The sequence below is a fragment of the Engystomops pustulosus genome, chromosome 3 (genome assembly GCF_040894005.1).
Source record: "Engystomops pustulosus chromosome 3, aEngPut4.maternal, whole genome shotgun sequence".
Classification (NCBI taxonomy): domain Eukaryota; kingdom Metazoa; phylum Chordata; class Amphibia; order Anura; family Leptodactylidae; genus Engystomops; species Engystomops pustulosus.
In genome coordinates, this window is record NC_092413.1 from 147513448 (window position 1) to 147539605 (window position 26158).

The window sequence follows — 26158 nt, forward strand, 5'->3', positions numbered from 1 at the left end:
CGCAGCACTAGCCCTTCCAGCAGGAGGATCATGGGACTTGTAGTCTTGACGATGTCCGGAAGTACGAGGCACGAGTGAAGGGGGCGTGTCTTGGGCAGGGCTGGTTAGTGTTTTGACGTGAGATGGAAAGTGTCTGTACCGGGCACAGACATGGATATCGGCGGCCTGCGCCGGGAGGTGTCCGCCGGGTAAGTCAGGCGGAGGTGGGCGCAGGGTAGTAGACATGGCGGGGGGCGAGCCCTGGTTGTCGGAGAAGTGGCAGGTAGCTGAGGAATGTGACAGGTGGGGTGCAGTGCACCACTATGGGGCGCCCTGCTGTACAGACTATCCCTGCCATACCTGCTGTGTTACTACCCGGGCTAATAGAAGGAATACGAGGCAATCCTTACTCACCTGTCCCAGTGCTCCAGTTATTTCCCTGTGGCAGCGATCACTGGCCTCATTGTCCAGGTGCATCATTGCTGAGGCTAGTGATTACCGGCAGGTGCATGTACTATATGTCAGCATTGGAGAGACCTCACTACAGTGACACGGCCACTGCTAGTATCTTATGCTCCACACCCAGCCTACTTATTTACCTTTTAGGGCTCCATTCACACACTATTGCTGGAAAAAGCACTTGCCTGTCTCACACTCTCATAGAGAATGAATGTATTCCTGGGACAAACCTTCTCAGACCCAATTTGGGACACCTTGACCAAGACCCAGTTATAAGTTACTAGGAATGGTGCGATGCAGCTGGAGGGATTGTCACAGTGGTGTCAGCCCCATGCTGGGGCACAGTGTGACTGCACTCTACTTGAATGTGTCATGTCCCTGGTCACATCCTGTGCTATAGGAGTAACGATGGTGATGTTACTGTGTCACAGATTTGCAGTTGAGCGCTTCATGACCTCTGTGCTGCGTAAAGGCTCTAGGTGTATCCATCGCCATCTTTAGAGAGACCCCCGCTTATGCTCTCTTATCGGCTTAAATATTTTATTATACAGTTATTTATTAGTTGTTAAGTTAATCTTTCAACAGTTATAACCATGCAGACAGTGTTGAGTTTAGACCTTGGAGATCGGTGTAATAAGACCTTTTGCGTGTGTACCATTAGGACTGTGAAAAATGTATTTATTTTGCAGGATTGTAGCTGGACTTGGTACTCCATAGGAATGTTCTGTTACTTCTTTGACATTTGATCTCTGCACTGAACTGCTCCACTGTCCCTCCCCACTGCTTTGTGTGAGTGCTATAATGTCCAACTAGAATGCTTGTACAGCTTTTTAGAGCAGTGTAAGGCTATGCACACACTATGTTTTGTGCAATATGTTGCTTAGAGGGAGGGAGCAGGATTGAAAGACATAGCTTGTTGTGTTTTTTTTTTATCTTGCGTTGGTCAATAAGGATGCCGCTATATGTCCATGTGTACGCTTGGTGTGTAGGTTGGGAGCTTTCCCAGTGTATGCGTTGAGAATATACAGAAAACTTGATGTTTACCCAGCCTAATGCATAGATATCAAGTCACTGTAGTGTAAAAACAATCCCCTGGTGCCCCAAGTCCAGCTACAATCCTGACATATAAAAGAATTTTCCACAGAACTGTTGCTACTAACAACATACAAAGAGGTATGATCACACATCTCTCCAGGGATAATATGCTGAGCAAGTGATAGAGATGGCATGTTAGTTACTAGTGCCTATGGCAGAATGTGCACTTTTTACAATCTTGCTTGGAGCCATATTTCCTCAGATCCAGGAAGCTGAGGTACAGTATGTGCTGTTTGTTGTGTTCTTCTAGTTAAAGGCTGACTTAGGTGTCATTGTGGTCACACAATCCCTGCTCCACAGGCTTAGATTATGCAAAAGGAATTAAAAAAAACAGAAAGCGTGCCGCCTCTGTCTAGAGATGTTTGTGGCATCGCCTTACTTATTCTGATTTTTGACCCCTTAAAGGGTTATCCCACAAAGACAAGTTAGGGCCTATCCACGGGATAGGGCCTAACTTGCTGATGAGTGGGGGTCTCAGTGCTGAGACCCCCACAGATGACTAGAACCAGGGCTCTGACCCCTTGTCACTTCATTAGACTAATGGAGCAGAGTGGGTGGGGGTCTCAGCAAGTTAGGTCCTAACTTGTCTTTGTAGGAAAACCCCTTTAAATCCCAGGTGTGGTATGTGTGTAACACGTCCATTTAATCACTCTGTCATGTCAGGTCAAAGGTTTTACACTATGACCTTTTATTAACTACACATTCCTACATTACAAGTTGTCCATGCACAGATATAGGAGCAGCCTTATATATACATATCTAGATCTCCCAGCCTTGCTGAAGGCATTGTGATGTGTGGGATGTGTGAATGTACTACAGAAATAGCATCCTACAACTCCGGTTGTATGAGTAATGTATGACTCTGCCGCGCTGCGCCTTGGCTGGTGAAAGTGTCTCATCATTCAGGCTATAAAACTGATGTGACAGATAAGACGCACACAAGCAGCAACCTATGACCAGGTAATGATGACCTATACACAGATGATACATGTGACGCTTCCTATGAGCAGAGAGTTTTCTACTACATGGGTCCTGATTGTGAGATTTTTGTTGGTATAGATGTTCTTCTATAGGTTACATGTAGTGATAATAATGTGACGTGACACGAAAGCTCCTCCTATGTATCTGACAACCTCATGTTGCAGGGTAGATGCGCATGATGTGGGGATTCTCCTGTGGAAGTCCTCGGTGTAATACAGCGCAGCGCGTGGCAGTGAGATATTACATGTCTCATGTTCCTCCATGTAGATTGTGTCACCACACTGTTCTGCTGCAGACGTGTTACAGATTTTCATGAAGTAACTTTGAAAATCTTCACCAACTTGTGTTGATTTCTGACCCAGTTTCTGGTTTTAATGCAAATTTTTCCATATGATGGTGTATATGTATCCTAAAGGTCACCACATTTTGTCCGGCATTTTACTTGCAGGCTGTACAGATTCTTGAGCCATGTGATCCGCCAGAATGGAGACCTGCTCTTAGTAAATTTTTATGAAATGATGAATCCATTAAACTGGTATTAGAGTAATTTTACACTTGTTTTTGGAGAAATTCTCAATTGAAATTTCAGCGGCCAGTGGTCTGCTATATGGCAGAAAGATCTTCACACATGCTGGGTTTTATTTTGTAGCTTTTTTACTCAGTTTTTTTAATCTATTTATTTGTTGAAAACAATTATGACAAACCTATATCATGCCGTGTTTAAGTATTTTCCCCAAAACCAAAAAACCCCACCTGGGTATTATCTAGCAGGGTCATACTTGCATACTGTAGGCATATTTGGGGCAGTAAGCTGCCTTCGGCTTCCCTTTTAATATGATCACATACATTTGGCCTGGTTGAGGATTTGTTGGCTGTAGAGCTGTGACGCTCTCGTGTTTCACACATTGTGTAGCGTCCTTGGTTTAACTGAGTTTTCAGCGTTTTCATCACAGTTCACTAATCTTTGCAAAGCGAAACATGGGAAACCTGGAAACCACAAGCCCGGACATCAGGGATCAATTCAATGCTATCAACATCCGTAGAGAAGAACCTATATAGTGCTCCGGGGGATGAGCACCTTCTTCTCTTAATACTACATTGTATGTTATTGAAATCTAGTGCATTTTAAGGTAAAAAGTGAATCAGAAGTCAGACTGAAATATGGATGTGGAGTGTGAATAATCTAGGGAATACAAATGCTGTAATAATTAACCTTTAGCCCTTCCTGACACTGTTGTGGTGCACAGTATATGGCCCTGTATACATAGATTTCTTCACAATCTGGTGAAGTGAGAGCGTTCATTTGTACAGGAGACATGCATCAGAGCCCCTGTTATTTTTTATGATGTTATACATATGAAACCTATAAAACAAATCCTACTTTGTGAAAGAGGTTGTATATTATATTTAAGATGTCTTCTTTAAAAAAGGGGTTTATTCCATATGAGTTTTGGCATATCTATGCAACATGCCCTAAATGGCTGGACCAGGGGGTCCATAACTCTGATCACCAACTGTCAGGAGTATGATCGCTTGGCTAGATCCTATCCTATCTCTTATATATGTAATAGGGAGCTGTTCAAGAGTCTGAAGAGTCGGCTCTTCTTGGTGAGCAGAGCCTAATGAACCAGCTCACTAAGAAGAGCTGGAATTCCCATCACTACTGTCCTGCATCATTTGAAAGTATGTAGTGTGATGCAAAGGACCTTTAGTGATCTCGCAAGCATGTGACTCATCACATGCTTCAGATCGGCCAATTAAAAACAAGCTGTCCTGTTCTGGCTTCTTTGCCCTGAGCTGAGGTCACAACCAGGAAGTGCCCAGCCACATCAGGAATGGCTGAATCTAATGTTAAATATACCAGATATATCTCAGGCTAGGAAGAAGCCAGCAGCATCATTCAGGTATCATTGGTATTGGTATCAAAGGATCATTCCAGCTGTGCTAAAAAAATTTTTGGCAGTAACTTTACAGTTGTTCTTTAAAGGAAGACTCCTTTACCTGTGCCCAGCTACTTTTATTACAGATTAAAATCAATCAATGTCTGCCTTCCAGAAAGCATATGTTTGCAATGGCAAATGTGCTGCTGTATAGCCACTTCCTGCTGCTATAAGTCACTGATGGAGCAGGCTTCTGTCTGAACACTACAACAGAGGGACAGGCCTGAGCGGTGCTCGGTAAGAGAGCTCGCACACCAGAGTTCTTCAAGTCCAGCTACAATCCTGGAATATAAACACATTTTTCACATTCCTGCTGTTATGAGCAACTCACAAAAAGATATGAGTACGTTACACTAATCTCCAGGACCAATACCAATCATCAGCAGCAGGTTTGTATGGTCAAAATTGATGACAGATTAATTTTATGCCAGACATACACAATGCTGTATATTTATTTCTTTTTATACTATTGCTCCCTGAAGGTGTACATTGGCTTTTCATGGTGACTTGAGATTAGTTGAACTATGTGTGCATAATAAAATAATACCGTACATTTCATGCCATGGGCACAACTATAATGCATTAAACATTGAGATGGTGACCTTCCATCATACTTGTGGCCTCATATGGCATCTTTAAAAATATTCTCAGGATAAGAGATCATTTGTGGTAGAATCATGAGTTTCTTAGAAATTGCTTACTATGAAATAATAAAAAAAAAAGTTGCAAATTCAGCGAGATCTCTTACACTTTCCTGTGCGGCTGAGTTTATTTCCTGCATCCTGTGATAATAAAATGCCAGTATTCAGCAGGGATGAGCATTGGAGGCTGCTGGATAATCTGAAAACCACGGTAGAAGGACTGGTGTCGGGCAACAGCCGAAATGTGTGGTCCAAGTACGGTGGCCTGCAGAGACTCTGCCGAGACATGAGCAACATTCTTCAGCATGGACTTGTATGTGATCAGGTAATAGGGTCACCTTATTAGTAGAGTCTAGGTAGGATATAGATGCCACGTATCTATATGCCACGTATATGCAAAACTGACATACATGCACATCTAATGGGTGTCTAGAGATCTGTACTGATACCAGAAATGCTATTTTAATATGCCGCAATGTTATCCAGTTTGATTTCGGAGGCTTGTGTATTGTAATGTCAGCCTAGTAAGGTTTCCAGAAATGGCATCAGTTATGACAAGTGCATTTAGGATACCCATAATCCGTACAAACAGGCCACATGCATGTATTGCCAGACCACACCTGTACTTGATATATGTGGCATCCACATATGGTCTCAATGACCTGTAAGGGGTATCCCAGGGATTTGCAACAATCATCTGTATTTCCTGTGGCAGCGAACTCTATGTATGGGGACCCAAAGACTAGAAAATAATTGTTTTGTTAATAATCAGTATTCCTACCTGGAAATGGGCTTTACTTAAGCAAAACCATGCATCTTTAAGAGGACTAAGAAAGACATAAAGGGGTCCCCATTACAGAATTTCAGTTCTGTTGTCACTGTGCTGCAACACGACTGTGGTTTACCGTATAAACTTCTTCTGAAATCTGGGTCTGAAGATAAGAGGTTGGAAAGATGCCTCACCACAGGCAGATATTTACTGGTAAAGAAATTACATTATTCAAGATTGGTGATGGACAATTATTCCATTGCTTTGTCTCAGGTCTACAGCAAACCGCAAAACTACTGGAACTTTGTGAAGAACAGCCCACAATTTTTCCATGGATCATCTCATCAGGTACAGAATATGAAGTACAGTTTGGCCTTGGGGCACTGAGAAGATAATATACATAATGATAAAATGCTGAATTCTATAAAATGTGATCACTGGGAAATGTATAAGGCTCCCTATACAATGCTGTTTCTCTTTGTCCTTTTATCTAGTTACTTCTCTTCTGTGAGAACAGCCAAAGGAATGGTGAAAGTAGCGGTGAAGACAACGGCAAGTTATGGTTACAGCATAGCCTGCAATTTCACTGTCTCTCCACACAGCTCAAGGCCCTTCTTGGGAACAGACAATATACCAAGAAGTTCTACTCTGGTAATAACTGTTGTGTGCTACAGTATTAACACTACCCCCTTCATCACATACTCATACCTCTCCACCTCACCCCATGATTTACCCTCCACCAGAAGCATGCTACATGTGAGCAGCCTGATGGAACCTGCTGTATCTGCTACCAGCAGGGGATGATGCAGGGGGGCACACAGGGTAGGGATTAGAAGCACCCGCACAAAGCCAAGATGCTCCAGTATTCTTAACCCCGACTTGCAGACTACTCTTAATTACAGACGGACGTCTGGATGCTGCTAATTTTCTGTACTTTAGCCCCAGGATGCAAAAAACAGCTGTACGACTTATCAAAGGTCTCTGCATTAATTCTTTATTGTGTATCATTGTTCTTACGACAACCCATAAATAATAAAATCCAATTGTCACATGGACCATAAATTACACTTGCAAAATATAACATTTGCATATAAATTCATCCTAAGAAAGTACAGAACCTATATTGTACCTAACCCTGGGACTGCCTGTATAGGTAATTCAATAATCTTCCAAACAAACATGTTCAGCAACTTTGTAAAATAAAACCTTGGTGACGGCAATCTCACTACTTCTTTATTTGTCTCTAAGATTCTGCATTCCTACAGAGTGACCCCCATGTAACAGCCATGTTTCAGTGTCTAGAAGCTGTTGAACAGAATAACCCCAGATTATTGGCACAAATAGATCCATCAGTGGTGAGCATCGTGATTCTATCTGTGTATTCCTAAATACTAGAGATATAGTGTATATAATTAATGTGTGTGTATTTTCTTACCCAGCTTGCTGGAAAAATGGAATTCACCATTTCTGGGAAAAGCCTTGCACCTCTTCCGGTTATCCCATACACTGAAAACCCACAGCCATCCCTTTACAGGTCCTACAACAGCCTGCAGGTTCCGGCCAGTATGCCCAGCAATGGTATGACTGGTAAGGTGACAGTGGTGACACTTAATGAATGCAAAAATAAGTATATAAGAATAATGCTGTATATGGTCTGAGGGCCAGTTCACTTCTCTCTGAGGTCTTCTGTTATTTTCTTCATTTATTGTGAGCCAAAAGCAAATGAGGCAACTAGACAGAGATGAGATATATTACAAAGACTTGCATCTGTTACGTGTGTTAGATCTTCAAATATTTGCATCTATTTTTGTAAGAAAAAAACCCAGAAGTGTTCCAATAGAAATGTGAACTGGCCTTTCAGTTGACTGTACTTGTTTTAACCAAAATTTTAGGAACATGTTTTCACGTACAGGTTTACTAGTAAAGATGCATGGTATTAATCTTTAATCTAAAGTTTGACATGTATAGTCTGACTTGGGCCCCGCTCACACAAACGTTTGGGGGACGTATGTACGTCCGGAAGCTTGTGGCCGCACATACGTACCCCATAGGCACCATGGGCGCATGGAACATGTTCTATCTTTCCCTGTGTGCATGGCCATGCATCTCTATGGAGAGGGGAGGGGTCTCCCCTCCTCCTCTCTGTGGCACCGGGCGTGTGACCCGCTGGCTAGGGCCCGGCGGCCACACGTTTGTGTGAATGTAGCCTTACACGTAACCAATGTGTAATCGCCCAGGCCAAAGCTGCCAGATTAGAGGTCCATATGATTTAGTTTTAAGTTGCTTTAAAGGATTTGCTTAGTCACAACAAGTTATCAACTATTGATTCAATGCACACAGACCAATTAAATTCATTATCTAGGTCCTGGTTTCCACAGCTTCATGTGTGAGACGACAATCCAAGCTACAAAACTCGGAGCAGGACCAATTCCTGCCTGTGCTTGCGGTATGGGCAGGCTTTTCTACGGTCGTTGAGGTGTGAAGGACCTTGGATTAGTTGTTTGCTATGGGTTTACATGAGGGAATGTACTGCCTTGTAGTGGGACTACACACTTCATATCCATATATTTGTGATTTTCATTTTTCTTCTTTTAGGGTTTCATTCCAGCTTGGTAGATCAGCAGAACAACATCTATAAGGAATGTGTATCTCTGCCTGAGTCCATGCCCCCCGCCAAAGACTTGTCTCCCTATGAGCCATTTTCTCCTGTGAGTGAGATGAGTATCAGCACTATGACCAGCCAAAGTGAAGAGACTGCCAGCCCAGAAGACCTTCCCAGTGAGGTGGATGATGGCCCTGAGTACCTGGCAATAGGAAACATGAGCCGCAGAGCATCTTCTCAGAGCAGCAGCAGTTCTAACCTCTTCTCCCAAAAGACGGACACTCCAGGCCCAACACCACCAACGTTACCAGGTCTCACTCTGCTGTCTGTCCCTCGCCGCTCTAGTTTCTCCGAGGGGCAAATAAGTAATGGATCGAGCCACATCAGAAAGAGCCACATGCGCTCACACTCTGATACTCATGTAGCCATTGGAAGAACTCCGGGTAAGTGAAGTACAATATACTGCTACACATATATCCACATAGATTTCACTTGTTTTATTCTCAGCTGGAAGGTTGTGAGTGCAGAGGTATTTTGTCTAATGAGGTATTTCTGCTCTTTAATGTATCTTCTTACTTTACCTCTGACTGCTGACACTAGGAGGCGATCGGGGTATCACTAGTATAATGGAGGATCCTGTAGCAGGTTTAGCAATTCTTCTCTTTTAATAAGCACTGGTGACAATGATACAATGGTTATAGTAAGAGTATGATGCATGACTAGTGCAACACTGGAAATGGTAAAAATTTCAACCAATATTTCAGTAAAATCTGTATTTTGAGTGTCCCATCCAGAAATCCCATACCCATGTATAAAGCAGCCAAAGTGTTTTAGAGCTTTTCATAAATCTACCCCATAATACAAGTAACCGGCATCTTTCATTCACATCCACTGGGCTCATGAAAATAGAGCTATTCCTGGAAATGCCATGGAAGTAAATGGAGAAGGCCACTTTTTCAGTCACCACAGCCATGATGTTGGGATTGGGGGACAGAAGTTGGACTGAAATCTATTTACCTAATAAATATTAAAACGTATCTTTTTTTTTTTTTTTTTGTCCCAACTGTCCCCTTTAGGCTTGCTATGAAGCTGGTCCCTATCTTTCCAGTCAGACTACCTCCATATATAGCGCTAGATCCAACATGGTTCAGTCTAAGCATTGTATCAAGAAAACCAGTGTACAGACCATTGCAATCATCTCTTTTGTTATGCATGCATATGTGTTGCATGTTATTTCTTTTAATATACCAATACTTTTCCATGAATGTCCCATTTGTATTAAACATGTTTTATCACTAAATGACATGCATACATAATTTTGTTTGTATTTTTGACTTTAATTGGATTTTATTTATGTAGAATTGCAATGGTTGAAATGATTAGACTCCCTCCCATATGAATTGACTCTCCATCACTCATTGTTATGCAGCCATCAATTTCTGTGCTCTTCTTTGTTTGATTTTACAACTTGTGTGCATTATAGTATCACCTAATTGTAGTGCTTAATCTCTGTTCTTTCACTATAGAGTCTCGTGGAGATATTTCCAGAAGTAGCAATAATGCGTTTAATGGAAGATCAAATGCACCCAACTCTCTTTATGTAGAATATGGTACGTATTAAAGGGGTTTTCCTAAGAAACAAGTTGGGCCTTAGCTGCAGAATAAGGCCTAACTTGCTAATCGGTGGGGGTCTCGGTAATGGCACCCCCACAAATCACAAAAACGGGAGTCTGCTGTACCCTGATCGGATCCCTCGTCGCTCCCCAAGATGACCGGAGTAGCCGGTCCGGCATGGTTGACTAGGGTATATCGCACCCCCATTCACGTGATCTGTCGGAGACCGCCACTGACCAGCACGTTAGGGCCTAACTTGTTTTGTGGGAAAACCCCTTTAAATTCTACTATACGGTCTGAAAACATGATGTTAAGTAGATCTTGATGTACTTACTATGAAGATCCAGCTGAGAAAGGATGTATAATCTTGACATTAAAATTTATGATTTATCAGTCCAACTAGAAAATTTCAAACCAATGAATCCTATGTATTAATTAGACAGCCCTCAGTCTCCCTGCTGTACAGCTGTAGCCTGTACTGAGCAGTATCAGGCTGCATTAGAAACAAGGAAGGAGGGAGAATGAAGGGAACATACATTAGAATCATATCGGCTGCATTGACCGCTGTGACCCATGCTTCATATATATTAACTGAGCCCCAAAAATAACACATCACTATCATCACAATAGGCCATCATTTTTATATCCCACAATATGCTGCTGCTTTTTAGCTTGTACCTCTACACCTTCCTTTGTGTGTTTTTTTTTTTTTTTTTCGTTGCCTCTTTCCACCACCAAAGCGATGAAAATAAGTTTAAATAAATCGTAGCTAAACTCTTTTAAGCTATTTTTTTTATTTCAGAATTGAATAGAGCTGGTGATGATGGTATACTTTATAATATACTTCATTAAGCAAAGCAGCTTCTGTGTTCCTTCTTTCTCCTTGTTAACAGTGTAGTGTATCCGAAAGCCTTCTGAGGTCCATCCACTTCAGACAGATAAGAAGGCTAATGATTAACTTTTTCGCTACTCTGGAATATTTCCCTTGATCCAGCTCTCTGAGGAGAATACCCAGGGTCTGTAACGAGTTAAATGATTAGAAACATTACCAGTTTCCTATGTCTCTGAGCTGTCAGCGGGTAATGGGACAGAAAACTGATTTATACAGACTGCTTAAATAAAAAGAAAAGGAAGAGCACAACAACATATTTATTTAATAAACACATTAAAAAGTTAGTATCTGTGCTGTTGATTTGGTGAAAAGTTTAGTTACATTTTAAATCCTTCTTTGTTTTACAGATGGCTCCCAGTACTTGAATACCACAGATGGAATATTTCGAAGACCATCAGAGGGACAGTCATTAATCAGTTACCTCTCTGAGCAGGATTTTGGGAGCTGCGCTGACTTGGAGAGGGTATGGAGGAACATAGTTGTGTTTTATTTATCTTTTACTGTAGTAGATTTTGTATATCATTCATTCATGAATATCAGTCTGCTATCTTATGTAAGATACTTTCTTGGTATAGGAGAATGCTCACTTCAGCATAGCAGAGTCTTTGATCGCAGCAATTGAGCTTATGAAATGTAACATGTTGAGCCGCCAACTTGAGGAAGAGGAAGAAGATAGTGATCGGGAGATCCGAGAACTGAAACAAAAGATCCGTCTGCGTCGACAACAGATCCGTACAAAGAAGATGCCTAGTAATGATGAGCACTCAAGCAGTAAGTAAAAAGTAGTAGAAGAGTAGGAGGGTCTTTTCAGATGGGAAGAAGTGCAGTACCACTCCTCTCAAGGGCTGCCATGCTTTCCTCTTTGTTGGCTTCTGTCTACTAACTGCAGTGATTATAGTGTTATACTTATGTGACCTCTGTGGTGGCTGTGTGCCGTATACGACATAGGCCAGTGTGTGGGTTTTGCAATCTTAGGGATATATGGCTCGATCACTGCTGCAGCTAACGCATATTGTATTTTTTTTTTTTATCAAACATTAAGGCAATTTTGTGCACAACTTTCAACACCACCTTAATGTAGATTTAATACCTAAATCTCCTGTGGTCATACTGAGCAGAATTCATATCCTCAAAAAAACTTGGCTACCGGTGATTAGCTATATTTTGGTCTGTAACTATTTCCACAGTTTGGTATATGAAATAATACGATAATATAATATCCAAGCATGGAGAAGTGCGTGACAGTAATAATATAATATTTTTACTTACCCATGTTTGACTGCTGAGGCCCAGTATACACCTTCCTCTTCAGAGTGTCAAATTGAAAAAAAAAAATGGAAGTGAACATATGTTTTACCGTAGACCTTCTGTTAACTCTAGTGGAAGAAGAGACACATTGCAGTTGCAAGCTTTAAAAATTTTTTTAACACTCTAAAAGTCCCTGCCGAACACAAGTCTGAACTTGATCACTGAAGTGGATCTCACACGTCGATAATACACTGTCTGCAAGCTGACCATGGTCCTGTTGCTTGTGACCCAAAAGCAGCATGTAGCTTTATCCTGCTATCTCTATAACAGCCACGTTTAGATGCAAGGCTGCTCATTTCAATGATAATGTTAATCTGTAATCTGTTACAGGCATTGGTGTGACTGACAGCAGTTCCCAGATAAGCTCACATGAGTCAACTCTTCTGTCTGAAACTGGCTCTACAGATGAGGCGGATCAATGTGAAGCTAAAGGTATGTTCATTTTACTTTATTTAGCATTAACACGTTGCCAAAACTTTAGGGAAGATTTATTAATCTGTCTACAACAGAATTCTGTCATTACTTTCACAAAAGAAAACTGTGTGTGTGAGAAAAGAGGTGCATGGACCTCCCAAATGTAAGGAGCATGTCAGTGAGGACAGTCTACCATAAGTAAATCTGATGGTAGGTTCCCTTTAAAGAACAATGGTAAAGTATAAAACCTTTTTGCCTAACTCTGCACTCTAATTTTACTCTCATTAGCTACCTGCAGAGGTTTTACCTTGTACCTCTGGCTGCCTTTGTTTGGTCGGTGGCCAGGGGATTCCGTGTCTAGATGGTGGAGAGGAGTAGAGAATGGGTGGATGTTGTTGGGATGGGTTACAAGGAGATGTGCACGCTCCTGATCAGTAGCCTGCTGGGTACAGGAGAATATCAGTCCCAGCATCATGTATAAAAAAACTCTAGGACCTTGAGTGATGTCACAAGCATGTGCCTAACCAGATGCTTCAGGTCAACCAATTACATGCCACCAATGGTATGGCGTTATAGAGTATAATGGCAAAAAATAAAAATTGGTGAATAAATAAAATGTGCAGTGAAGAGAGTTTCGCTGCAGTTACTCTGGCTGTGCTTCAGTGAAGCGACGCATTGGACCTGATGGTGAAGTCTTGTTTGTCTGAGTTTTTGCTCAAGGCATTGCTGATGCATAAATGTTAAGTGGGTATTTAAAGCCTCTGGAATCTCTTGTTTTAAAGGGGGTGGTAAGACCGGTATTATGACATCGCTCTAAGATTTCTGTATGTTAACCTTTTATGGTCATTTTGGAGATGTCTATGTTTAAAGTCCTCCTAGTCATATGTTCATCAAGAGGAGAAGAGGTAAGTATTTCTAGGGTTTTTTTTGTTGTTGTTTTCTAATGGCTGATTTCCTTTAAATCATTTACATGCGAAGGTACTTTGAAAGAAGAGAAAAACATGACTGGTGCATAAATGTGTATAAAACTCCCTGCCATCTGTTGGCAATAAGTTTCCAGGATGGTAAAAGGAAAGGTATTAGTGATTGGTCATTCACAAACAAGCCGGCCCTTTTTAAGTGAATGACAGAACCCACCCCTTTATGGTTACTGTAGATCCCTAGAAGGGTAGCCATGCCCCCTTTTTAAAAAGTGCTTGGGATAGGGTTTAGTGACTGAATTGAGATTCCCTATAATGTATAGGGATCTGTTCAGGTACCTAAAGGGCAGTCTGTTGGTGAACTGAGCTCAATGATCCAGCTCACTGAGAAGACAGACTTCCCATCATTACAGTCTATGCCTCAGTGCTACCTGCTACTAGTGTTAATTAGGCAGTTCCCGCTACATCAAGCATGACTTTCAAGAAGCCTAATGACATAATGTGGGATAATGACCAAGACGGACTCCCAACTGTACACAGCGCTGTTTTGATAGTACAGTGTAGAGAACTGACTTGTCAAAGTGTAAAGCTTCATGTAGGCCAGGTAGAAGCTAAACTCCATATGAGGCCAGCTTTTCACAAGTACAAAGTCTTAAAGTCCATGCAGGCTTTACTGGAGCTTCTGGGACAGGAATATACTTACAAGTTTTGCAGGGTGGGTAAAGGAAAAGTGTACTTGAGTGCGATCTTACATAAGGCAGCTATCTACATCTATGTCTGACTCTGACACAATGTGGTGAAGAGGTTCGGAAAGACCACCGCAAACAGTCGGCCCTCTCGCCACATGTGTGTAATAACATAAACTGTCTGCATATGTGTAGTATTTGTCCTGGATCACAAAACCATTGGTCAACTTTTAACCATTATGTGTGTTTAACAATTCTTAACTCCTTGGGTATGTACTTTCGGCTTATAATATGTGTACCATGCTTTTGTATCCTCTTCTCCTAGATGCAGACATCAAAAAGTCCACAAGCTGTCACCCCATGCAGAGCTCAGAGTCCATGTAAGTGTAAAATGTTTTTTTTTTCTTTTTGGCTCCAACAGTTTGGAAAAAGTATATTTAATATTAGTGAAAGTCTTTATTTAAAAATCGCAATACATTCATGATTCATTCTGTCTGTAATACACCCCCAGATCTTACTCCTTCCTTCACTCCACCTCTGCTGAAGCTGTTGCCATGAGCCTCCTGAAACAATTTGAGGGCATGCAGTTACCTGCTGCCTCTGAGCTGGAGTGGCTGGTGCCAGAGCAGGATGCTCCCCAGAAGGTATGGGATAAAGAAATGCATAAAAAATATCTTAGAGAATTGCTAGTAGGGTAAAGTAACCAAAACCTCAGGAAAGGTGATGTAAGAGTTCCCACACTAATCATTTTATTGCATTTGGGGTGTTCACATCCATCATAAATACAAGGTCTGAGTACAGTCTTGCCACATCCTTACTAGTCCAAAATGAAAGGCTATAGAATAGTCTTCTATTTGCAGGAAAGAGTCAGTGACTACATTACTCTGGGATATGGCTTTATCTCTTTATATTATAGAATTCTTTCCACAGTTAAGTGAGAACTGTTGTTCACTTTTCTGCAGGGAAAAAAAAATTGTATTATATGGTGAGGTTAGGGTTGCATGATGCATCCATCTCGGCACCTGTATGATACTTTCAAAGTGAGAATGGTTCAATATCAGGTTTCTGTAGCTTGCGGTACTGAAAGGCTTCTGCTCCTTGTATCTGGCTGCAGAGGATTCTCCAGAACGGACATATGTGTTGGGTTAGCAGCAGAGCCCGGACCACGTCATAAGGGAGATATCACCATCTGTCCATATATGGGTCTCTACTTCTCCCAGGGCTTCCCCAGACACAAGACTCTAAATTGTGTCTCAGACCATATTGTTTCCGTTTTTTTTTTTCACGTCCTTACGCCATCCGTTATTTTCACATATGCAAAAAAAAAAAATGATGGGTTTCTAACCTACTTCTTACCTTGTCCAATTGGTTGCAACATTTGAGAAAAAAACACCCAGAATACAGAGGTCATGCATGTGCCGTACATTTTTGCAGACCAATAGGAAACAGTGGGTCCGTTTGTCATCTGCAAAAAAAAAGGGATAGCACACGGACATCAAAAGCACCCGTCTAATAAATTACTATGCAGTATACTATTTTATATTGCAATGTAAATGCCCCATGTGACCGCACCGTAAACATTGAGATAACTTTTTTTTTTTCTTGATAAATATTGTATCAAGTATTGTGATACTTTTCTGGGTATCGTATCGTTGCAGCCCTATTTTGGGTCACATGGTCTCCCCCTCCTGACAGTCGGCGGGTCCTTAGATCATGTGACTGGGTGCTGGATTGAAGATGTTGTACTGAAGAGCCACCTCCATCACAAGCTAGCAAATGAAACTTCTGAATGCACATACACCATTTGGCAGCTGTAGTAACAGAGGGGGCTGAATCTCTTCTATAAAGCTACTTTCTTCACATGATCTCTGGTCTCCCAAAAGTCTGGCAGCACTACATATCAAATGCAACCCTTCCAGTAATGGATAAATGGAAAAGTAATAAGTAAACTAAAACGTGACATTGCTAAGCCGTGAATAACCTCTTTAACATTGAGGTCATTGTGCCTATACAGTTTTGTATATGTCTGCCATACATTGTATGATCAGGACCTAGCCATTACTATGTATTTTGCTTCTTACTTGTTGGGCTGCACATGTGTTATTTATTTCAGCTCTTGCCAATCCCAGATTCCATGCCAATATCTCCAGACGATGGAGAACATGCGGATATATACAAGTTGCGTATTCGTGTTCGCGGGAACCTGGAATGGGCACCTCCACGACCTCAAATCATCTTTAATATTCACACAGCTCCCACGTATGTTGTCATTGTAGATATCTGGGGGAAAGAGAGTAGCCTCTGTGCTGTTGCTTATATCTGATGTGCTGTTTTACCAGGAAAAAAATAGCGGTCACAAAGCAGAATTACAGATGTGCTGGATGTGGCATTAGAATTGAGCCTGGTAAGTGACAGTAGTAGTAGTAGTAACCTATTACGTAGGTCATCCAGTGGAAATGTAACTGTATATCCATAAATCAGTAGCTTACTAATGAACTGCCGATTTATAATCTCTCTCCTTCACAGATTATATTAAAAGGCTCCGTTACTGTGAGTACCTGGGTAAGTATTTTTGCCAGTGCTGCCATGAGAATGCCCAGTCGGTCATCCCTGGTCGAATATTAAGAAAATGGGACTTCAGCAAATACTATGTCAGCAACTTCTCCAAAGACCTTCTCACCAAGATCTGGAGTGACCCGCTCTTTAATCTTCATGACATCAACAATGCGATGTACAAGAAGGTGAAGGCTCTGGAGCAAGTCCGGGTAGGGAACAATTCCATGTTTGCCTAAGGCTCTTCTAACCAGACGATTTCTGAGACGTGTTAATAAGGTTATTCATTACTTGTACAGCTACTGCGGATCCAACTAATGCATCTGAAAAACATGTTTAAGACTTGTAGACTGGCCAAAGGGTGAGTCCAAATTTACATTCTATGTTTATTACCCTTGTGCTGAAAGTTTTGAAGGACACAAGTTAAGACTTTCTCTCAATCTTTCTTCCATGACAGTATACTGGAATTGTTTGACAGTGTCCCTGGACATCTGACTGAAGACTTGCACCTTTTCTCTTTAAATGACCTTGTGGCCATAAAAAAGGGGGAATTGGCACCACGACTGAAGGAATTAGTGCGACTTGGAACCTTGCATGTGGATAAATGCATGGTAAACCTTCCAATGTTTTCCCAAATTTGCAATGGGGTTGGAGGAGATGTCATCTCACAGATGCATGGCCTGTACACTTAATACATGGCAAAAATAATATTACAAGGTGGAAATCTGGCCTGCATGAAGGTTGGCCGAATGAAGAGGGGTTCACCGCATAACAGAAATTTTTGGGTCGATGGATCAATGTGCACAACCTATTTTCTTTTTTTTCCCAAAAAGGAGAGTGTCTTAATCATAACCGGTAGCATTTAATGGGTTAATGTAGCTCAAACATCTCCTTAGAATCATACAGGGTAAATGCACATTGCACTACAATAGTCTGGGACATGTTCCTGAGTGTTCCTGTATAATCATGCCAAACATGATTAGGAGATGCTCTCAGGCAGAGGTTTTACTCACACAAATACGACTACTATTTGTATATAATGGTAGGTTTCCCCCTCTCACCACGACAGCACCCAACCAGAGAGAGGGATCCGCCCCCAGGGACAGGAAACCCAGACTTCAAATTCTGCGGTACGCCCCATCTCCTTCAGTGGTTTCCTGTCCCTGACGGGGGATCCAGTGAGTCTCGGTGAGGCTCAGGAGTCGCGGTGAAAGGGGGGAATGGGAGTCCCAGGTACCCCCAGGTGGCTGCACAGGTCCCCCGCCGAGGCTTACCGGAGGGTGGTCACTCGGCGGCGGTGGAGAAGTGAATGCTGCGAGGTGCAGCGCAGTCTGCGGGTGCGGGCGGACTCCGGCACGCCTCCGATCCGGAGTGGAGGCGTGTGTGTGGAAGGGCGGCTGAGCGCTGGCCTCTTCCTCTGCGATGGTCTTCCCCAAAATGGCGCCGACTCCACTTCCGGTGAGGACCGGAAGTGACGCGCCGCCCAGCGTCCACATGGGAGATGACGTCAGACGCGGTAATTTTAAAAGGAGATCCCACACAGGAGTCCTGTGTGTTGTTTCTAGCACCCACAGCCAGCCACAGGAGTTGCTCCAGTCGTGGATGGAAACGGAGCTGTATCCTCACCACTGAATAGGATGAGTTCCAATGAAGGTGGTAGAGAGTCGGTGGACACCGCTACGGTAAAGTTTGAGTAGGGGGATAGTCCGCTGATTGGTGAGTGTGGCCTTACCATGCCTTTAAACTGGTTCTGATGATGTCTTATGTGATTCTTATTTTAGAGGGAAGAATCTCGTAGGGGGAAAGCCACTGTAAAGTCTAAACATCATGCATGTAGAATCTGTGGAGATAATCTGCCTGACTCTTATTTAAAACCTAACTGTGACCAGTGTGTTCAGCGCCTGTTAGCACAAGAGCAGTCTACCTTGTTTGAATCCATGCGTATGCTAATCCAGCAGGAGGTGCGTAGTTCTGTGCAAGAAATAAGGAGATCCCTCAGGTCAGAGAATTCCCCAGGCACTTCCAGGCAACTTGAAGATTCTGGCCCTAGTTCGGGAGAATCATCTGAGTCAGAGGAGGAGGACAGGTCAGGCAGACCCCTGTTTCCTATAGAGGATATTGATCATCTAGTAAAATTAGTAAGATCAACTATGGAGTTAGAAGATGAAAAAGAAGAACGCTCTGTAACAGACGTTATGTTCCAGGGTCTAGGAGAAAAGAAGAGAAAGGTTTTTCCTATCCATGAGAATATTTCCTCCCTTATCCAGGCAGAATGGCGCAAGGCAGACAAGAAGGTTTTTATCCCTAGAGCTATGAAGCGGAAGTATCCCTTTCCTGAGAAGGAGACAGAGATTTGGGACAAGGCGCCAAAAGTAGATGTTGCCGTGTCTAAAGTGTCTAGAAAGAGTGCGCTTCCAGTGGAGGATTCAGGTGTGCTTAAAGATCCTATGGATAAGAAGGCAGATGGCTTCTTAAGGCGTTCCTGGGAGGCAGCAGCGGGCGCATTCAAACCCAATGTCGCAGCTACATGCGTTTCTAGGTCTCTTTTTGTGTGGCTTTCCCAGCTAGAGGAGAAGATTAAGGCTGGTGCATCCAGGTCACATCTCATCTCGGAGGTTACCACTGCACAGAAGGCCTCTGCCTTCTTAGCCGATGCCTCGGTGGACGCCTTAAGGTTATCGGCAAGATCGGTAGCCTTATCTAATTCTGCCAGAAGAGCCTTATGGCTGAAGAACTGGACAGGTGACCTCCCATCTAAAAGTCATCTATGTAGTATTCCTTGTGAAGGGGAATTCTTGTTTGGGTCTGCACTAGACAACATCTTGGAAAAGGCAGCTGACAGGAAGAGAGGTTTTCCTAGTACAAGGCCTCAAGAGAGGAAGTTTTTTCGCCCCTCACGACGATTTAGATCTCCTCAGAGATCCGGAGACAAGAAGGAGGGGTGGCGACCCTCTAGGAGGTCTAAGGGATTCATGTTTTCCCGGCCTCAGGATTCCAGTAAACGTCCCGGTCAGCAATGACGCCAGGGGTCCTGTGGGGGGAAGGCTCTCCCTGTTCAAGGCGGAGTGGAGCAAGATTTCAGGGAGCAAGTGGATTTTGGGGATCATACAAGATGGCCTAAAATTACCTTTTCTATCCCCTCCCCCACAGCGTTTCAAGATAACCTCAGTGGCCGGAAGAGCAGAAAGACAGGCTCTAGAGACCGAAGTAAGATCCCTATTGGAAAAGGAGGTGCTACGGCAGGTGCCACTGCAGGATCGAGGGACAGGATTTTATTCAACCCTGTTCCTTATAAAGAAACCGGACGGAACATTCCGGACCATTATAAATTTAAAACCACTAAACTGCTACCTAAAAGTGGAAAAGTTCAAGATGGAATCGATAAGGTCAACCGTAAACCTGCTCTTTCAAGATTGTTTTATGGCTTCCATAGACTTAGCGGATGCCTATTACCACGTCCCTATTCATCCGGACAGTCAGAGATTCCTGAGAGTGGCGGTGAGGATGGACGGCAAGATAGAGCACTTCCAATTCAGGGCTCTGCCCTTTGGAGTGGCGATAGCACCGAGAGTTTTCACAAAACTAATATCGGAGGTGGGAGCCTACATACGGAAATATCAGGGCATCTTTGTGCCATATCTGGACGACTTCCTGCTGATAGCAGGTTCGGCAGAAGAGTTGCAGATCTTAATAAAGGTGGTGATGAAGATCCTACATCGCCTGGGCTGGATGGTAAATCTGAAAAAGTCCTCCCTCACTCCGGCCAGATCAAAGATATTTCTCGGCATCACATTAGATTCCACTCAGCAGAGATCTTTCCTTCCTCAGGACAAGGTGGTGAAGATAGTAACCTCGGTGGAGAGGCTGTACAGACAGCCATCCCCTACCATAAGGGACATTATGAGGACTCTGGGTCTCTTTACAGCGGCAATCCCAGCGGTGTCTTGGGCGATGTATCACGCAAGGCCCTTACAGCTCTTCATGTTGGAGAACTGGAGGGGGGACCAGTCCTCCTTGGACCAGAGGATTACACTTCCTCAACAGATCCTGGATTCCCTGAGATGGTGGCTAAGAGAGGAGAACCTCCAGGCAGGCCGGCCTTGGAGAGAGGAGAACCCTCTATCCATGATTACGGATGCAAGCTCTACGGGTTGGGGAGCCCAGGTCAGGGGCCTCTTATTCCAGGGATCATGGAACGAAGAATCCAGGAAAAAGTCCTCAAATCACAGAGAACTAGAGGCCATCCTGCAGGCGATCAGACAAGCTCTGCCGATGATTCGGGGGACAGACCTGAAGATTGCCTCGGACAATGTCACAGCGGTGGCGTTCGTGAATCGCCAGGGAGGTACCCGAAGCGGGTCCTTAATGAACCTCTCGCATCAGATTCTAGAACTAGCGGAAGCCAATCTAAGATCAATATCGGCGGTTCATATAAGGGGCAAGGACAACCTGCAGGCAGACTTCCTAAGTCGTCATCTCTTACGTCAAGGAGAGTGGTCCCTGAATCGGAGGGTGTTCTCCAAGATAACCAGGCTTTGGGGTCAACCAGAAGTGGATTTATTCGCCACAAGAAAGAACAGACAGGTCAGGCTCTTCTGCTCCCTAGACCCGAGAGACCGATCTTTAAGTCTGGATGCCTTCTCAATCAGGTGGAACTTCAGCCTAGCATATGCATTTCCACCCCTGTCTATTCTTCCAAGGGTTCTGAAGAAGATACGGCAAGACCAAGCCAGAGTTATTCTTATAGCCCCCTTCTGGCCCAGGAGGGCATGGTTCTCAGTATTGAGAGAGCTATCGATATCAGACCCTTGGATCCTCCCAGAGAGTCACGATCTCCTCTCCCAGGGCCCAGTATTCCACCCGCAGATTACGAACCTCCATCTGACGGCCTGGAATTTGAGAGGCGCATCTTGAGGGAAAAAGGCCTCTCGGACAAGGTAATTACAACCCTGCAGAGGAGTAGGAAGGTAGTTACCTCTAAAATCTATTTCAGGGTCTGGAGAGTATTCTCAGATTTTTGTGCCCCAGATAAGATAGACTTAGCTCATCCAAATATAGCTAAGATATTAGATTTCCTGCAAGCAGGATTAGATAAGGGCCTAAAACCTGCCACCCTTAAAGTTCAGATCTCTGCTCTTAGCTCCCTGTTTGAGTCTCCTTTAGCCTCTCATCCCTGGATATCTCGGTTCATAAAAGCGGCATCTCGTATGACCCCCTTTAGGAGATGTACGGTGCCCCCCTGGGACCTCACTCTGGTATTAAATTATCTGATAAGAGACCCTTTTGAGCCCCTGGAGTCTTGTTCACTAAAATGGCTGACCATTAAAGTTGTATTTTTGGTAGCTATCACTTCAGCCCGTAGGGTTGGAGAGATATCGTCTCTGTCATGTAGAGCGCCTTTTCTCAAGATTTTGGATGACAGGGTAGTTCTGATGACAGACCCGGCCTTTTTACCAAAGGTAGTCTCTAGATTCCATAGATCCCAGGAGATCAGGCTCCCATCCTTCTGTAGTAACCCTTCTACGGATAGGGAGAGAGAGTTTAACAAGTTGGATGTTAAGAGGGCCATTGAGCTTTATTTGGATAGGACTAGAGATTGGAGAAAATCTGATAGTCTTTTTGTTCTTTTTGGTGGCAAGAACAGGGGGCAGAAGGCCTCAGCGGTAGTTATAGCTAGATGGATTAGGCAAGCCATTAGCTCCGCTTATTTAGCAGCCGGTCAGCCGATACCAGAAGGTCTAAAAGCCCATTCCACTAGAGCAGTTTCTTCCTCATGGGCAGAATTTAGAGAGGTGTCGGTTAATCAGATTTGTCAGGCTGCCACCTGGTCTTCTCCACACACTTTCTATAGGCACTATAGGCTAGATGTAGCAGGTGCACAGGAGCTTTCCTTTGGGCGAAGGGTTCTTTCTTCGGTTATCCCTCCCTAAGGATTTCATCTATGTTATTCTCTCTGGTTGGGTGCTGTCGTGGTGAGAGGGGGAAACCGGTAATTACTCACCGGTAATTGTGTTTCCTTGAACCACGACAGCACCCTGGTTATTCCCTCCCTTGTAAATTCTTTTTCACACTTGGGTGTTCAGTGTTATGTGTGTGTCACAGAGGTGTGAGATTCTCTCATTGAAAGTGATACTGAATGACACGGTGGTCAGAATTAATCAAGAACATTAAGTCCCATACAGTCTCTGTAATCCACTGAAGGAGATGGGGCGTACCGCAGAATTTGAAGTCTGGGTTTCCTGTCCCTGGGGGCGGATCCCTCTCTCTGGTTGGGTGCTGTCGTGGTTCAAGGAAACACAATTACCGGTGAGTAATTACCGGTTTTCCCCTATCTCCGCAGAAACTTAAACCTTTAGACTCCGATCCCCACTCCCCGATTAGACTATAGCTGGTGCCCCAGACTATCATTGATGCTGCGGACTTCCCAGAATAGAATATGGCTGGCACCGCTCACCTCCCCAGACCAGACTATGGCTGATATTTGGCTTAGCCCCCTTAACAGTGCGGGCATTATCCTTTGACAAGTGCGCACAGCGCCATTGGGATGGGTAGGCCTCCTCACTGCTAGTCTGCAAGGTCGTGTGACCGGAGCATCTGCAGCCAATAGTGAATGATGCTGTTCTGGTCACCTGACCTTCTATCAGGGCCATAAGCTGTTGCAAACAGGAGAAGTAAAACTGCCTGTACAAGCATCATAGACACTTGTACAGGCGTCAATGTGACCTCTGCTCACAGAGATGTAATTCCAGACCCTCAAAACTTCAGCACTGTGGGAGAACTGTGGGGGAGGAAGGTAGGTATTTTAGTGTAGTCAAATGGACAAGTAACAAAGACCACTTGGCAAGAATTTTGGAATCTGGAATGTCCGTTATGTTTATGTCAACTGTACAAGTATATTTGAAAGATTGTCTTGTAGTGTTTTAACCACTTATCTCTTGTTTTAGTTGTGCCAAGCAAAAGGCTTTATCTGTGAATTCTGTCAGAGTGACGTCATCATTTTCCCTTTTGAACTGACAAAGTGCCGAAGATGTGAAGGTAGATGCCGATAAATGTTTGAGCATGTATTTGTACATAACTGTCCACTATTCCTTCACATGGGTTGTACCGACTTCACAGGTTATCCTGTGGATAGAAGATGACAAGCTAATCAGTGAAGGTTCAACTGCTGGGACCACCAGCTATTCAGAGAATGGTGATCTGGTTCTCACTAATGGGACTATTCATCAGTATTGGAATGTCAAAAATTGGCATGGCACAGTGCTTGGCCATCTCCGGCACTTCCATTTACTTTCTATGAAAGTGCTTGAGATAACTGAGCACTGTTCTCTGAAAATCCAGACACATACTATTGAATAAAGTTGCAGGACACACGCTTGTCCTGCTGCCCCACCCATCTGTGAGAACAGGACCTCCATTCTCTGGACCCTCAACAATCATTTTGTTGTCCCCTATCCTGTGCTTTGGGAATAACTTAAAAAGGGTTGCACCAACTCCTGGTAAACGTGCACTGGGAAGTCCCCTGGATGGTGAGATGGAATTAAACACATCTCCTCTCTCCTGATGATCGGCAGTTCTGGCAGCCCTAATCTAGTGTGTACAGTCAGAATGATTCGCTGCTGATTAATCGTAAGAATATTTATCTAATAACAATTTTTTTTTCTGCACTTCACAGACTGTAAGGCCTGTTATCACAAGCATTGTTTCCGTTCCGACCATTGCCCTAAGTGTGAACGGTTACGAGCAAGAAGGGATCAAATGGCCAGACAGAGTCTTGAGTCGTACAATTCTGACCAGGAAGGAGATGAGCCCTCACCGGAGAAGAATACTGACTGACTGCATTGCCTCAAGCAGGGTCAGATAGAAGGCTAGAAAACCAGGTGCATCTTTCCATTTCTAAGGCTTAATAAGTATCATCAGCGACATTCCTCTACATCCATTCTCCATACAAGTTACTTGTGGATTGCTTATGTATGACTATAAGGACTGGAGTCCAGATTGTGAGATAACTGAGGATATGGCTGTCGGTGAAGGCTTTGTTCTTGCCTGTAGACCTATGGACATAACCAAACCATCTACAGTATTGTTATTCATCAGAGGCAAAGGGTAGCCTATATACAAGTGATCATATCCTTTCTTTAGCATATCTTGGCTTCATGTAAGGATTGCTTTGTCTCTACAAGCTCTGTATTTTTCAGGGCACAGCTAGAGAGAATGCCATTTCAATCATAACTGATCTCCTTGATCTGGGCAATTCCCACAATGCCCAGTAGATATTGATAGTATGTAATCCTAGTTGCCTTTGACTTGTCGGTTCTCTTTCTGCTTTTCTAGTCAGCTTCTAGCATTGCATCCTGGGAGTTATATACCTACGACACTGTCTAGGCCTGGTACCATTACTTGTGCATACATAGCGAAGCGCATATTAACCTTCTATCCCAAACTGTGTTTGGATTAACACGATTGAACTGACATTACCTTGAGGTCCTTGGGTCACGAGAGTGTCCTATTGTATTGCACTAATGTACTAACTGATTGTATACACAACTCCAGTATTGTCTCAAGTGTCTGGGCATCTTGTCTGTTCCTGTGTATTTTATGTTATTTAAGTATATGCACTTTCCTTATGCATTTGTAGAGTTGCTTATTTAGCTGGAGCCTCATTGAGTATATTGTCTATGTAAATTAGCGGTAAATTGTAGCACAGGTAGAGTGTCCCTAATATGTTTGATGTAAAAAGGCAGCTCTAGGGTGCTCTCCTATGCACTATCTCCTCCCCCCCCCACTAGAGGTTCACTAACTGCTGTTGATGTGAAGGCCATATGTAGAACTAAGCATATACTGAATGTCTAGCCCTTTAGTCATACACGGCATGCCTGTATTATTTCCAGCTATGTAAGCCTTCCAACTAGTGACATTCCTCATAGGACTGTTGTACTCGCAGTGTATACTTTGCTAATCCAATGCAATTCTCAAGCACCTGCAAAACGGGGTCCTCTTGCCAATGCAATGGCTACTTCATTTCAAAAGAAAGCTTCACATGTGTTCAACAATTCTAATGCATGACCAACAGTTGGGCGGACACACACACACACACACACACACCTCACTCTGCCCCTCTTCATGGGGAGCCGTGAAGCCAGGCTGTATGTACGGCAAAATATGGAGCAAGCTCTCTTTTTTCAGCTGTGGCATGGTACGGTGACATGCACAGTGCCGTGCTGTGCACAATACACTTCTATTGTGGCCGTACGCCAGCTGCTGTTCAGACAGCTAGCTTACGGCTGCCATATATGGTGAAAAGGGGC

General features: G+C 43.5%; 1 protein-coding gene across 8 annotated transcripts; it reads left to right on the forward strand.

The window, feature by feature from the left end:
* RUBCN (rubicon autophagy regulator) lies at positions 1-24754 on the forward strand. 8 transcript variants are annotated; one of them, XM_072142496.1, is made up of 21 exons: positions 1-188; positions 5264-5420; positions 6138-6212; positions 6359-6515; positions 7113-7219; positions 7304-7442; positions 8460-8909; positions 9067-9111; positions 9993-10076; positions 11320-11435; positions 11548-11743; positions 12611-12712; positions 14626-14680; positions 14812-14944; positions 16414-16559; positions 16640-16704; positions 16827-17065; positions 17153-17214; positions 17311-17464; positions 23798-23888; positions 24526-24754. In XM_072142496.1, the coding sequence occupies exons 1-21, from the start codon at positions 151-153 to the stop codon at positions 24684-24686; spliced, it is 2772 nt and encodes a 923-aa protein (XP_071998597.1). In that variant the 5' UTR covers positions 1-150; the 3' UTR covers positions 24687-24754. The 8 variants fall into 8 exon arrangements, with proteins under 8 accessions (XP_071998597.1, XP_071998595.1, XP_071998596.1 ...); XM_072142494.1 differs by having other exon boundaries at positions 2-188; positions 7304-7451; XM_072142495.1 differs by having other exon boundaries at positions 2-188; positions 5267-5420; positions 7304-7451.
* Positions 24755-26158: the final 1404 nt, after the last annotated feature.